Genomic DNA, 16,123 nt, shown 5'->3' with positions numbered 1-16,123 from the left:
CCACCCCTCTGCCCCACTGCTGAGCTCTGCTTCTGCCTCATTGCCGCCAAACTTGTGCCCTCTTCTGCTGGCATGTAGGACCCACCCAGCTGGCCAGTGCTTTCTTTGCACTGGCCTGGCTGAGTGCTTCTTTTCTCTCCCTCATGAGTGCAGAAGAGGGGGATAAAGCACCCAGCTAGGCAGCCCAAAGCAAATGCTGGCTGGCTGGATGGGCTGTACATTGGTACCTGGAACCAGCCATGTCCCCTGGTGTGACGATGCATAGGTAGCATACCCAGCATAGGAGGGGAAAGAAGGTGCTGGTGGCAACAACAGTGCAGACCAGGTGTGTGTGTGTGTGTGTGTGTGTGTGTGTATGTGTGTGTGTGTGTGTGTGTACCCTCCCATCCTGACCCTGGGCCACTTCCTACACCCCTGGTATATACACACTCAACAAAAAGAATGTCCAAATGTATTGGAAGATATTGAAACATTTTCATCCTGCAAATAATTAGGTGTCTACTGGACTCAAGTATTGAAACTAGCCCTAAGGAGCTTGCAGTAAGTAAAACTGCTTTTGAAGTAGAGCAATCTCTAAATAAAGCACAGGGCGTGTGAACAGTTTTGGCTAATGTAAGACAGGGCGCCAGCTCAGAGGGGAAAAGGGAAGGCCACGATGAGTTCATCTCTTAGCCACTCAGAGATCTGCCAAGGCAGGCAGTTTGCTTCAATACTCATTCCAGTCATGTGAACGAATAATTTCCTGAAGTGTCAAGAAACTCCAGCCAAGCTCTTTTAGGGTAGTATGCTACCTGAAACCAGCCTGTTCTTTGCTGTCATTAAAATAATTGTAACTGACCTTTTAAAGGCCTTGGATCAGCAATTCAGGGAGCCAGTTAAGCTACATCAGTGGTTCTCGGAAGTCCTATTCAGTCATTATGTTGTGCCTGCTTTCAAATAACTGCATACTTGTACATGGTTTTTGTCTGAATGACTGTACCTGTGTTCTTTTTAAAAGTGAACCTGGGTAAAGGGAACCCCTGAAATGCTGAGAACAGATCGGAAGTGTACTGCTGTACCTGCACTGAACATAACATAGGTACATAGGAAGCTGCCTTAGACCAGATCCATCTAGCTAAGTATTGTCTACACAGACTGGCAGCGGCTTCTCCAAGGTTGTACGCAGGAGTCTCTTTCAGCTCTATCTTGGAGATGCCAGGAGGGATCTTGGAACCTTCTGTATGCAGACATGCAGGTGCTCTTCCCAGAGCGGCCCCATCTCCTAAGGGGAATATCTGACAGTTCTCACAGTGCCCTGCTTAGCAAATGGGACAATTCATGCCTGCTGCTACCACAAGACCAGCTTTCCTCCTTAGGCCAGCATGTGAATAACTGTACCTGCATAGAAATCCATACCTTTGCACATTATCCATCCAGAGAGGGCCAGTTCAGATGAACGTGGTTCTCTAAATAGGATAACTATGGGGCTGTGGCTAGAATGCACCCACTCCAGTGTCAGTAAAGGATATTCTGATCCATTCTTGGCATGTCCTTTAATTGCGTGTGGGGGTATTCATTGGAATCGCCCTCTACACATGCTCCTAAACTCTGTTGGCATCATGTGGATCCAGTTGGCACTGTATGATTGGACTTTCAAAAAGCTTTTTACAGAGTTCTTTAGCAGAGACTCTTTAGTAAATTTAGAAGTCATGGGATACAAGAACAGGTCCTTTTATGGACTGGTAACTGGTTAAAAACTAGGAAACATAGAATAGGAATACATGGAATTTTTTTGCAATGAAGGGAAATAAGAAGTGGGGTTACTCCAAGGATCTGCATTGAGACTGGGGCCTTCTAACTTAGGAACATAGGAAGCTGCCTTATACCAAGTCAGACCATTGGTCTGTGTAGCTTAGCATTGTCTACACTCGGGCTGCTCATATTCAGCCCTCCTGCAGATGTTGGCCTACAGTTCCCATAATCCCTGGCTATTGGCCACTGTGGCTGGGGTTAATGGGAGTTGTAGTCCAAAACCTATACTGACTATATTCTGAGTATATACAAAAATATACTGAGAGAAGCTGGATTGGAAGAAGATGAGTGTGGTTTTAAAGCTGGAGAAAGAAACATCAATAAGCTGTGCTATGCGGATGACACCACTCTGATAGCTGAGAATGTGGATGATCTGCAAGCTCTAGTAACGAAAGTCAAGGAGCACAGTGAGAAAATGGGAATATGACTAAATGTAAAGAAGACTAAACTAATGACAACAGGAAACCAGCCTCAGAACTGATAATGAAGACATTGAAATGGTGGATAGCTTCTGCCTTTTACGATCGACCGTCAACAGTAAAGGATCCAGCAGTCAAGAAATATGCCACAGACTAGCACTTGGTAGGGCTGCAATGATATTTAGATGCCATGATGTGACCTACAAAGATTAGACTCGTTCGGACAATGGTTTGACACTCTATGGATAAGAAAGCTGGACTATGAAGAAGCAAGATAGAAAAAGTATTGAGCTTTTGAGCTTTGGTGCTGGAGAAGACTTTTGAGGATACCAGGGAAAGACAGGAAAACAAATAAATGGATCATAGAACAAATCAATCCAGAATTTTCACTCGAGACACAAATGACAAGGCTCAAACTATCATATTTTGGATACATTATGTGAAGACCCAGCTCCCTTGAGAAGTCCATAATGCTGGGGAAAGTTGAAGGAAAGAGAAGAAGAGGACAACCAGCAGCAAGGTGGATGGACTCGATTATGACAGCAATGAATGAACTACTGAGAGACCTTAAAGGCCAAGTTGAAGACAGATCATCCTGGAGAGAATCTGTCTATGTGGTTGCTAAGAGTCAGCAATGACTTGATGGCACTTAATCAATCAAAAATCAATCAGTCCAAAAGCAGCTGGGGGGCTACATTGAGCAGGCCTGGTCTACAGAGCGGAGATCTGGTCTTGTGGTAGCAAGCATTAGCTAAGCAAGGCCTGCCCTGGTTGCATATGAATGGGAGACTAGAAGTGTGAGCACTGTAAGATATTCCCCTTAGGGGATGGAGCCACTGCTCTGGGAAGAGCAGAAGGTTCCAAGTTCCCTCCCTGGCTTCTCCAATATAGGGCTTAGAGAGATTCCTTCCTGCAACCTTGGAGAAGCCACTGCCAGTCTGTGAAGACAATACTTAGCTAGATAGACCAATGGTTTGACTCAGTATATGGCAGCTCCCTATGTCCCTATGTCCTTACACTGACTGGAAGTGGCTATCCAAGGTTACAAGAGTCTTTCCTAGCACTACCTGGATATGGCAGGGAGTGAACCTGGGACCTTCTGCATGCAAGGTCTTCTGCTACGGCCCCATTCCCTAAGGGAAATATCTTTCTGCACTCACATGTAGTCTCCCATCCAAATGCAAACCAAGGTGGACACTGCTTAGCAAAGGAGACCATTCAAGCTTGCTACCACAAGACCAGTGCTCCTCCCTTGTTCATAAATGATCTGGAGTTAGGGATACACAGTGAGGTGGCCAGGTTTGCAGAAGATACCAGGGTATTCAGGGTGGTGAAAACAAAAAAAGATTGTGAATTGCTGCAACAGGATTTCTCCAAGCTGGATGAGTGGGCAACAGAATGGCAAATGTGGTTTAGTGTAAAGAAGTGTAAAATGATACACATTGGGACAACAGTTCTCAACTTCACCTATATACCAATGGGATCTAAGCTTTCAGTGACTAACCAAGAAAGGGATCTTGGAGTCATGATGGATAGGTCAATGAAAACACCAGCCCAATGTGGGCTGCTGTGAAAAAGGCAAAAGGATCATTAGGAAAGGGGTTAAAAATAAGACTGCTAATATTATATTGCTCTTATACCAACCTGTTGAACACTGTGTACACTTCTGGTTGATGCATCAAAAATAATATTACAGAGCTGGAAAAGATGCAGAAGGGGACAACTAAAATAATCAGAGGGCTGGACCACCATTCTTACTAGTAAAGGCTACAGTGTTTGGGAATTTTTAGTTTACATTGGATATTTGTATACCGGTTTTCAACAAACAGTTCCCAAAGTGGTTTACAAATATATAAATAAATTAATTAATAAAATGGTTCCCTGTCCCCAAAGGGCTCACAATCTAAAAAAGAAATATATGATAGACACCAGCAATAGCCGCTGGAGGGATGTGGTGCTGGGGATGGATAGGGCCAGTTGCTCTCCCCCTGCTCAATAAAGAGAATCACCACTTTAAAAAGGTGCCTCTTTGCTCAGTTAGTTTAGGGAGGAAAGCTACTAAACAGGGACATGACCGACATAAAACAATGTATAGGGTAGTTTCTCTCTCACACACAATTAGAATCTATTCATTTATTCATACATACATACATACATACATACATTACTCCTCCAGTATACTACTGCTCGGGGACATGTAGTGAAACTGATTAGTAGATTTAGCATGAAGAAAAGGAAGCATTTATTTACATAGTGCATAATTAATCTATAGAATTCTCTGCCACAAGAAGTGGTGATGGGCACCAGTCTGGATGGCTGTAAAAGGGGCTTAGATAAATTCATGGAGGACAAGTCTTTCAAAGGCTACTAGTCTTGATGGCTGTATGCTACCTCTACTCAGGTTTAGAGGCAGGATGTCTCTGAATACCAGTTGTAGCAGGGGAGCAATGTAGGAGGGGGGCATGCCTTTATATCTTGTTTGGGGGCTTCCCAGAGGCATCCTTTTTGCTACTGTGGAAAACAGAATGCTGGACTAAATAGATCTGGACCTAATCCATTAGGACTCTTCTTACTTGCAGCTGTATTTCTGTTTGTGTGTGTTTTCTCTGCAGAGATTTGCTTCCCTTTACACTAAGACTGCCACAAGCAATATTGGAAGCTAATACTATTACAGACCTAGAAATCATCTCTAACCTGGGGATAGGTAAGTGGTGTTGGAAACATCTTCTTGCAGACTTTTTACCGAAAGATTATTATAACTTACTAATATTGTTTTCTGAAAGCATAAATATGTTCCTGGCTGCCTCAGCAAATCCCTTTCCCCCACGCAGGACTGCTTCAGCTTAGCCCTATTCACACGCTATATCCAACACCCATACAGTGAGTTTACAGTGTACACAGGTACAGCTCTGTACACAGGTACAATTATTCACATTTTATGTTGAATGCAGGTACAGCAAGGCACTTCCTATCGGTATTTGCATTTCAGGGGGCTTGTATTCAGGTTCACTTTTAAGATGAATGCAGGTACAGTCATTCACAGTAAAAACATGTGTACAGATGTATAAACACAGGTATAACATAAGCCCTATTCAGATATTATGTTGTATGACTTGCGTTCATTTTAAAAGTGAACCTGGGAACAAATCCCTCATATGCATGGGAGACATAGGAAGTGGACTGCTGAATCTGTGTTCAACATAACATGTGGATAACTGTATCTCTGTACAGATCTGTACCTTATCATGTGAGTGTTGATCATAATATGTGAAGAGGGCTATAATGTTTGCATAGGGCTTTTGTGTAAAAGAGAAATCCCTATAGCTCAATATTATGTTTGTGCCTTTGCTTGCAAGTCCTCAGCAGCCCAAATGTTAAATAATATTTAACATAACATAATATCATAAATAAATGTTAAATAGCAGAGAAGCCCAAATGTTAAATAACAGACATAGGTTTCTTTAGTTAGTTAGTTAAATTATTTATATAAAGTATATACCACTCTTTAACCTGCATTTTCAAAGTGATGTATGATTTCATAAAAACAAAAGAACATCAACATTCAAATAACCTAAAAACCAAAACAGCAGAAATCAATATAAGAAACATCAGCAGAGAACAGCAGAAAACTGGGGGAAAAAATAATTTAAAAAATTGTGGCAGGTGGGGGGTGGACACCTAAAGGCATGGTAGAACAAAATGGTCTTTACTTTGTCGAATTACACCAAAAAGAGAGTAAATGAATAGCCTGTGGAAGAACATTCCAGAACTTGGGGGCAACAACTGAGGAGGCCATACTTGCATCTATTCTGAATAAGTTGGGGCTTAAAGCATTGGATTGCTTCACTGGCTGATCTCAGACTTTGATATGGTAGGAAGCATTCCCAGAGATAATAAAAGAAACATTGTTTCTGAATCATGTAAGTCCTTCCTCTTTATAAAAAATCAAATTAATGAAATAGTATACTAGATAATATTTTTTGCTGCTGCTTCATAATTCAGCAACTCAGTTTAAAGAGGTGGTAATAACAACTAGTGTGTCCCAGTTTCCTTTTCCAAAAGGAAACATTTTATAATTTACAATGCTTATTTATCGTCAATTTCCACTTCCTCAAGAATCATGCAACCTTTAGGAGGAATTCCCCGTTTTGAAATGACACTTCCAAAGAATATATGCATGATCCTAGAGACAAATCCTCTTTCCACTACTTTTTGCAGAAGTGTTTGTATTCATTCAATTGTACCAAGCAGCCATAACTGGATAATTTCTACTTTTTGGATCTCTGAGTACAAGACTAAGTACCTGCAGCATTGTTTGTCAGTCTATACCTGGACTTTAGTGTGCCCCTTCCTGACACATTTGTGGGACCTGATAAAAATCTGTATCTGAAATCCTAACTAAATTTACTCGAGGAATTAAAAGGACACATTAGGCATGCCTAAGTTGCCCTTTTAATTTCAGTGGGACTTCCTTGAGTAAATTTAGTCAGAATGTCAGCTTCTGTTTCTTTCCCCCAGCAGGAATATCAGAGAATAGCGATGTGAGATTGCTTATTGTCTCAAGAGGTTATGCAGTGGTCTGGAATAAGGGGCCATCAGGATGTAATAACACCCAACATTAACTATCCTTTCCAGTCAACTCCGAGCCAAATGAGACATGATTTTAACCTGTTATTGGCCCTTGCATGTTAATTTTAAAAATTGAACAGCAGCTGTAGAGATATCGGGACCACAGAGAGCGAGACTTTTTTCTCTTTCTTTTTCTTTCTTTTTTTAATAAACCCTTTGCCCCCACCCCACAAAAATGCACACACAGAAACACCCAGCTGCTATTTGCTTCAGGAGGAAAACTGTGTTTTGTATCTTGTTTCTGATGAGGCTTGGGCACCAAAATGTTGGTTCTTTATTCTTGGACTCTGTTACAGCTTTTGCCTCTTCCTTTACTTTCCAACATTTCCTCCAGTCTCATCGTCCCTCTTCCTTTCTGTCAGGGCCTTCAGGGCAGTTCTTAATCACTTCCCTGGTGGCGACCTAGAATTGCTGTCTGGGCAAGTGGTGGTGGGTGAAGCTTCTGTCTTGGTTTTGGTTTAAATTCACTGGACCTCTGTAGTCAGTGGCACTGATCCTGCAGTGTTTGAAATTGGCATGGTGTTCACAGTGGCAGTCACCATCTGTTTGTTATCTCGGATGAGGTCATTTCATACCTTATTAATCTAGGTTGTCGGTTCAAATCCCCACTGGTAGACTATGGGAAACACCTATATTGGGCAGCAGCAATATAGGAAGATGCTGAAAGGCATCATCTCATACTGCATGGGAGATGGCAATGGTAAACCCCTCCTGTATTCTACCAAAGACAACCACAGGGCTCTGTGGGAGCCAGGAATCGACAATGACTGAATGGCACACTTTACCTTTACTTTACGATAAGGATACCATACTCCCATTAGTTGTTGTTGTCATACCCTTGCTGTTACACCACATCTGAGGGCATGTACAGAAGTGTTTTTGGTGGCCTCTCAACAGTTGTGGATCTCTTCCCTTTCCTGCAAAAAGCTCACTAAAGGCAACTTTTTGGGTTTATTCCCCATGTTTTTCTTCAAGGAAAGACTTCAGTGTTGCTTTTCACAAACATCCAAAGCACAGTACTTTGTACCTTAGAAAACACGACACTTTCCTCTCCAGCTAACACATTGACTACTGTTATAAATGTCATGCAAAAGACAATCAAACTCACTTCATTCATTCATTCATATTTTTCTACTCCCTTCGTCCAAAGACCCCAGGGTGGTTTACAAGATAAAAACAGTAATAAAGTTTCAGTAAAAACAAACTGCTAATAAAATAGACAAGTTTTGTGATGTTGCATTACAGAACTTCATTTTGTGATTTTACACAGTAGCGCCCCATTTTCTATTCGAGCAGTTTGTACAGTTCTTGACCTGTACAAATACCTAATGAAAAACATTATGCCACTGTGGGGAACACAGTATGGTTGTGCACATCACACACTCCAGCACTGGTGAGTGTGTAGCAGTAGCTATCCTTCAGGATGGTGTCCTGCATTCCTCCATGGTTTGCCTACTCTAGTTAAGCTCCTGGTTTCCTCCTTGCAGACAATCCTAATTTAATTTCAGGTAGGCACATGGCCATAGCTAGGAGAGAGGGAGTCCATGTTCGCCTCTTTCCTCTGCAGCCCCTTGGAGTGAGGGAGATAATAAGAAAATAGGAAGGGGTGGAGCTGGGGGGCCCTCAGGAGCTGGGGACCTGTGTTCTTTGAACCCATCCACTTAATTACAGTTACACCCCTCGACAGGCACTACTTTTGTCTGGTGCTTATGGTATGTCATGGACTGGATCCAACAGTCTAGTCACTCAAGAAACTGTTAAAGGAGTGAATTGGTTGGTTTCCTGCTCCAACTTTTGTTGCTTAATTATTTCTTACAGACAGGAAGTTTTTCAAACGTGTAAAGTGATTACCTACAGCTCTGACCCATATCCTCTTATCAAAGGGCTGCTCTAGACATTAACACTGCTCTTCATCATTTCCTGATGAAGTTGATAGGGAGAAATATATTTGGGTGTCATCAACATGGATGTCATCACCAAATGTCCTGATGATCTCTCTCAGAGGTTTCATGTAGATGTTAAAAAGCATTGGAGATAGTATGGAGCCTTGTGGAACTCCATACAGTAACTCTCGCTTTTCAGAGCAGTGGTCTCCCAGTGACACTATCTGGAATCTACCAGAGAGTTGGAAACAGAACCACTGTAAAACAGTGCCATCCAAGCCCACCTCCTCAGGTGACCCAGAAGGGATAACATAGCTGATGGTATCAAAACCCGCAGAGAGATCCAATAGAATCAGCACTCCCTCTGTTAATATCTCACTGGAGAATCATCTTACCCAACCAGGGGAGATTAGAGATGGGCCTATAGTTGCCTAACTGTGACGGGTCCAATGTAGGTTTTTTCAAGTATGGTCTAATGATAGCCACAAAGAGGCATCCTACCCTCCCTCAGAAGATACCCTACCCTCCCTCAGAGAAGCATTTATGAAGTTTACCAGACCCTTTCAAACAATCTGATTGTTTGATAAAATAAGCCAAGTTGGGGAAGAGTCAAGAGAGCAGGTGGTAGGATGCACAGTCTGAAACAGCTTGTCCACATCCTCAGGAGTCACAAACTGAAAGTGATATGAGGCTTCTGTTTGTCACCTTATAATTAACAAAATCAATGTCTAGTCATGTTCAGTGCAATACAAAATAATGCAAATCTTAAACACTGCAAGACCATTAATGTTCATTTTTTTTCTGGGTGTACACCTTTTTGCTTTCTGTTGCTAAGGTATTTTCTTCTTTCTGGCAGGTTTCTGGGACTCCTCTTTAAATCAAAAGCGAGGAGGAAGATTTCACAACTCTGTGAAAGGTCCTGCTTTCACCACAGCCCAGGCAAAAACAGTTAAAAAAGCCAGCCAGTGTTTTGCAAGCAGCACAAACAATTGTTCATGTGAAATTGAGCTGGCAATAGGAAATGACAGGTTGTGGTTTGTAAATCCTATTTTTATAGAAGAGAGAAGCAATCAGTTTCCCCTGGATGTTCCTCCACCAGAGAGCTTCAGGGAGAGTCCTTATAGCAGAGACACTACTGTGGCAAAGCCTCTTAAGTTATCTCCCAGCCATCGCGCTCCTCCTCCTCCACCACCGCACCCAGCCATTGCCCTCCTCCGCCGCTCTCCTCCTCCTCCACCACCACCTCCTCCTTCTCTTCCACATGCTGTGAATTTGAAGCAGCCCAAGGACTCTCTCATGACCACTTCTGAAGAGGACCACCTTCAGGATCTGGAGAAGAACAAAAAGGAAATGAAAACCGAAATCAACAATGAGAAGGAAGATGGAGGGCGAAAGCCCTTTTCTCCTGGTGACCCTTTATCCACATCCTTAAAGAAACATGTTCCTCCTCGCATTCCACCAAGGAGATGTTTCTCTGAAAGAACGTCAGGAAAAGGCTGTTTGGATACGTTTGGGAGATGTTCAGCGCCAGGAGTGGGACAGGCAGAAAAAAAGAGTGTTGGGACTGAAAACTCTCCTAATGATTTTCAACATATTGACACTCCAGAGGTGATTGAGGAAGCCGCAGAGAAAGGTCCCTTACAGTGCCCAGAATCAAAGCCTGATGCCGAGAGCAAGAAAAAGCTGCCTGAGCTAGAGAGGAAGCCCTCGAAGAAGCCAACGGGACCTCCTATTCCACCCCCAAGGAAGAAGAAACTCTCAAGAGAGCCATCCTCTGCCAGCTCTACCCATTCAAAGCAAATAAACATTGATGAGTTGGAAGTGTGCCATCCAGAAGAAGAGGACACATGCCCAGCAGGAAAAAAAATCTCCAGCGCAACAAAAAGGGAATCGAAATCTGTCCGTAAGCCTGTCAGCTTATTATTTCGTGAAAGTTCTCATGACTCACTGGATGGTCCCTTAAGCAACGCAAGAGCTCAGACGCCTGCCTCTGAGCCAGACTCCTATTCCACAAGTAGCACCGAGGATGAGCTGGAGAACATAACCAGTCCTTCCGTGAAGAAAAGCCGCTCCATGATCTTAGGCAGGGCCAGGCACCGCCTGTCCATGGTCAGCCTGAGTAATGTTTTCACGGCTTTCCTGTCAGCCGACAGAAAGCTACAGAAGAAGATCGTGGAGCTAGCCCAGGTCAAGGACTCTTACTTTGGCAACTTGGTGCAGGACTATAAAGTGTATAGCCTGGAGATGATGGCCAGGCAGAGCTCCAGCACCGAGATGCTGCAGGAGATCCGTTTAATGATGACGCAGCTGAAGAGCTACCTAATACAAAGCACGGAACTGAAAGCTTTTGTTGACCAGACTGTTCACTCAGACGAGCAACTAGGTAAGTGCTCCCGTTCAACTCTTATTTTGGATGCAGGGGTTCCTGGAATGGCAGGCATGGGGTGCAAATCTGAGAAGGAAGCAAGTTAACATATTATTAAGGGAATCAAAACCCTAAGGCTTCTGTCTTTGTTAACTACGAACATCTGCTGATTTCTGCAGGGCACGGTCACTTCTTCATTTGCACGCAGAAAGACATTGCCCAAGGGCAGTGTGCACAAATCCTGATTTGGCTCCATTCTTTGCTTGTATGCTGTCTTCTTACTGTGGGTGTCTAAAGAACTTTTCCCGCGGAGGCAGGGGCGAGGGGGCCGCAAGGGGCTTGGGCCTTGTGCCCTCTGCCCTGTGCCACGCTCCAGCCCACTCTCGCTCACTCCCCACATCGGAGCTTGAGCCCCTGCCACCACTTCCTGGGGCTGAGGCAAGGTGAGCAGTGTGTCCTCCAGCCTTCCCTCCTTCTGCAGGAATCCAGGCAGGCGTGCAAGGCCAGCCTCCTGGAGGTGGAGTGAGCCCTACTGCCGGTCCGGCTCACTGGTTGGAGTGCCTGGTGCACCAAGATGCCACTGCTACTTCCTGCCCCACCTGGGCTCCTCCGCCCCACAATGCCAGCAGGGTGGAGTCCTCAGAAGATGGGTCAGATGCCTGGGTTCCTTCAGGAAATGGGAATGAAGGACACTTGGGCTTGCCTTTGGAGAGTTGGGGAAAGGGTGCTGGGATAGGTGCAGGTTCAGTGGGAGGGGGGCTTACCCCTCCCCACCAGATGCCCATTTTTGTATTCTGTCCTTCTTCCACAAAGCTCAGAACTTCATGGTATTTTATCATTACAGCAGCACTGTGATATAGATGAGATGGGGAAATAGAGTCAAACTAGACTAGATGATACACTAAACACGCAATTGTCTTTTCCATGCTTTCTTTAGGTTTTTCTTTAGAAATAACTGATGTGATCCCCATCCACCCACCCACCCCCCACACACCCTGACCCAGATCAGGATTGCAACATTTGAGGAGGGGGATCTGATTTTTTCTCTCTGAACCATTAGCTTGTATACCTTGCAAAAGCTGCTATTTGTCCTCAAAGGTGCCATTTTCTGCAATGGCACCATCGAGGGCAATTGTTCTTCTTGTTAATAAAATAGTCATATACTGCTTTTCGACAAAGATTCTCAAAGTGTTTGTGTGGCAAATAGTATGAGATGTTTTCCTGTTCCAAAGGGACTCACAATTCAAAAATTAAAAAACTGTAACAGAGAAACCAGCAACCAGAGGTCCCTCTAATTTTTTTCATTTCTGTGCGGAATGAGTTTTGTTCTGGGCAGCAGTATCAAGGCACTGTGTGCACACATGTATTCAGAGTGGGGTGTTCCTGATTAAGCCTGAGCAGGATCTAAAATTAACTGAGCGGACATCAGAAAACTTGTGAGCGTGAGCATGTGTGCACGCCTTCGAGGGAACAGTGCCAGCAACCACTGGAAGGACACTGTGCTGGGGCTGAATAGGGGCTTTTGCTCTCCTCCTGGTAAAGATAATAGAGCCACCCCCTTAAAAGGGGCCCAGTTAGGAAATGGTAGCTTAGGGTGGATTTTTGGTAGGAACATGGTGCAGGGGACAAGGGTCAGACCCTCTCCTCATGATGTGTGGCAGTCCAGATCCATCTGGTGTAGCAAGGCTGGAGTTAGGGTTGCCATATTCAAACTTCCCAAATCCGGGTGGCCTAACTGGGCTACACCCAGTGCTGCTGGGCCTAAATTATGTGGCAACTAATTTGCATTTTATTTATTTATTTGACAGATTTGTATACTTCCCCCTCCTTCTCTGCCCTCCTGTGTGATCAGATCCAGAGTAAAATCCGGGCAAGGCATTTGAAATCCGTGTAAATCCGGGTGGAATTTAGCAACCAGGTGGAGGAGCCAAAATCCGGGGGCTACCCTAAATTCTGGGGGACATGGCAAGGCTAGTTGGAGTGGGCCCTAGAACAAAAACTTCAGAGAGGTGTGAGATGGAGAGCAAAAGGCAAGCTGTCCCTCAGCCAACAGGCCCCGCTCTCAGGGGCCCAGGGACATTTGTCTCCCCTGCCTCTGTTCAGTTGTAGCTCTGCCCCTGAGCTGGATCCAGATTGGGCCCTATGGCAATTATTTATAGAGGAAAAAACAAGCATGGGAGATTTGTTTGTGTGTTAACAGATCATTTACTTTGACCGAGATACAGTGACATGCTCAAGGCCACTCAGTGAACTTTAAGGCCCAGCAACACTCTGTCAGCTGCCTTACACTGGCGTTTGCACTAGAATTCGGACTGCTGCTCCCCAAGCTTTTATTCCTATTCTCCTAAACATTCAGTTTTAAGAAAACAGCTGAGTGTAACTGTTGGGTCATTCCTAGACTATGAAGAAGAATGTGGAGACAAATTGGAGGCCATCCTAAGGTGTGGATTAAAAATATCACATTTCTTGGATTGCAGTTCTTTTTTCCACAGATCTTCCCCTTCTTGTTTTTACTCTGCACTGTGATGAAGTACAGCTTTTTATATTAAAAATAGACAAAAGCGAATATTGTCTGTGTTTGCAGGCAGTGGGGCTAGATTATTTATTTATTTATTCATTCATTCATTCAATTTTTATACTGCCCTTCCAAAATTGGCTCAGGGCGGTTTACAAATAAAACAAAGACAGTTATAATCAATCAACAATTAAAATATAAAATACCATAAAACAATTAAACAATAAACAGTTTAAAAGCCCATAAGATAAAAATTAGATAAAAACATATTTAAAAACTGAATCTCAGTTGAAGGTCTAGGAAAACAAGTACGTCTTCAGGGTCCTCCTAAGAGCAAACAGAGAAGGAGATGCTCTTATTTCAGCAGGGAGCGCGTTCCAAAGCCCTGGGGCAGCCACAGAAAAGGCCCGGTCCCGAGTTGCTACCAAATGAGTTTGCGGCACCCATAGTCGGACCTCTCCAGGTGATTTTAATAGGTGACAGGGTTCACAACAGAGAAGGCGCTCTCTTAAATACCCTGGACCTAAATCATTAAGGGCCTTATCGGTAATAACTAGCACTTTGTATTTCATTCAGAAACCTATCGGCAGCCAGTGCAGTTCTTTTAGAATCTGTGTTATATGGGCCCTTCAGGTGAACCCAGAGACCAGTCTGGCTGCCGCATTTTGTACCAGTTTTAGTTTCCGAACTACGTACAAAGGCAGCCCCACATAGAGTGCATTACAGTAGTCAAGCCTAGAGGTTACTAGCATATGTACCACCGTTTTAAGGTCACTACTCTCCAAGAACGGTCATATCTGGCGTATCAGCCAAAGCTGATAAAAAGCACTCCTGGCCACAGACTCAACCTGAGAAACCAGGGAGAGTTTGGGATCCAGGAGCACTCCCAGATTATGAACCTGATCTCTTAGGGGGAGTGTAACCCCATCCAGAACAGGCTGATCTATACCATCTCTCGGATCCCGACCCCCTACAGACAGTACCTCCATCTTGTTTGGATTCAACTACAGTCTGTTATCCCTCATCTAGCCCAATATCGCCTCCAGGCAGGCACTTAGGGGGGTCATGCCATTTCCTGATGAGCTCAATATGGAGAAATAGATCTGGGTGTCATCAACATATTGATAGCATCCCAGACCAAACTTCCTGACGATCTCTCCCAGCAGTTTCATGTAGATGTTAAAAAGCACTGGAGACAGTATGGAGCCTTGTGGAACCCCACACTTCAGCTCTTGCTTTTCAGAGCAGTAGTCTCCAAATGACACCACCTGGAATCTGCCCGAGAGGTAGGAGCAGAACCACTGTAAAACAGTGCCACCCAAGCCCACCTCCTTCAAGCGACCCAGCAGGATACCATGGTCAATGGTATTGAAAGCCGCCGAGAGATCGAAAAGGATCAGCAGAGTCACACTCCCTCTGTTGATCGCCAATTGGAGATCATCCTTCAGGCCGACCAAGGCAATCTCAACCCCACAGCCCACCCGTAAGCCAGTCTGGAAAGGATCTTAATAATTAATTAAGATTAAGTGGGTGAAATGGCAGAAAGCAGGGAAATAGAGTTTCTAGGGAACTGGGTCTTTTCTTCCCCCTCTGAACTCTTGATGCTCAGTGACGTGAACTAATTTTCTGGCATGTGGTGCGTGGATGGATGTAAGATGTTGCCTTTTATTGAGTCAGCCCAGAAGCCTCTAACTGTAGAGGATCTCAGTCATAGAGGCTGTTCTCATGAGCAGCCAAGACCAGGTTAGGGCAGCTAAGCCCAGGCTTGGCTGGCTGTGGGAAGCGCCAGGAGCCGACTGGATCCCTGCGGCACCTCGGTGACAAACCTGGCTAAGAAGCTGGTCTTAAATGAGGTTATGGGAGTGAGTGCTCCCTTAACCCCATTTACTTGACTGTGTGTCAATGCTGGCTGCTGTCAGCTGGTGCTGAAGCACTGATGGGTGGGTGCCTGTCGCCGGGGAGATCTCCCCAAAGTACCATGCACTTGCGTGGTGCATTATGAGATTACCGGGGGCCAGGATGATGCATCCGGACCCCCACTCTGCGCGTGGCAACTGCGGACTGTCTGAGCATGTGATCTGCGCACCCAGACCTCCCCCCCAAACTGGATCATCTGTGGGGAAGAAGAGCTTCTGCTGCCTTCCCCACCGCCAGCCCTCAAGCTCTTTCACACGATCGTGAGAAAGGGCTCATATTTTCCCACAGATTAAGCAACAGCACAACTGTGCCTGCTTTGGAATTAAGGTTGTCAACTTCTTTTAGGCTCACTCCTGTGCAGTCTGGCATGCAGAAACCTGTCAGGTAAAGCTTTTCCAGATATGGGTCTAAAATACTAAGTCCTGCTATTAGGCTGTTTCTGCATATTAGGCTGTGGAGAAGGCATAGGAGCTGAGCCAGTAACTATTAACTTCCACCTACCCCACTGATTCTTAGAAGGACTGTAAATAACAACTGAACATTCGACTCAGAATGGTGTGTGTTTAGACTCAGAATTGTGTGTGAAAATTGGTGTGTGGGGTTT

At 44.5% G+C, this 16,123-nt stretch overlaps 1 protein-coding gene across 1 annotated transcript in view; it reads left to right on the top strand.

Moving 5' to 3' along the window:
* The window catches only part of RIN3 (Ras and Rab interactor 3), a 132,296-nt gene that overhangs the window by 68,451 nt on the left and 47,722 nt on the right, over window positions 1-16,123 (top strand). The window contains exons 5-6 of the mRNA XM_053269651.1: window positions 4,823-4,914; window positions 9,579-11,105. Of these exons, the coding sequence (XP_053125626.1) occupies window positions 4,823-4,914; window positions 9,579-11,105 (1,619 nt within the window). The remainder of the gene's footprint in view (window positions 1-4,822; window positions 4,915-9,578; window positions 11,106-16,123) is intronic.

This window comes from Hemicordylus capensis, chromosome 1 (assembly GCF_027244095.1).
Source record: "Hemicordylus capensis ecotype Gifberg chromosome 1, rHemCap1.1.pri, whole genome shotgun sequence".
In the NCBI taxonomy this organism is placed as follows: domain Eukaryota; kingdom Metazoa; phylum Chordata; class Lepidosauria; order Squamata; family Cordylidae; genus Hemicordylus; species Hemicordylus capensis.
The sequence above is the reverse complement of the archived record's forward strand: the minus strand, read 5'-3'. Positions and strand labels throughout refer to the sequence as shown.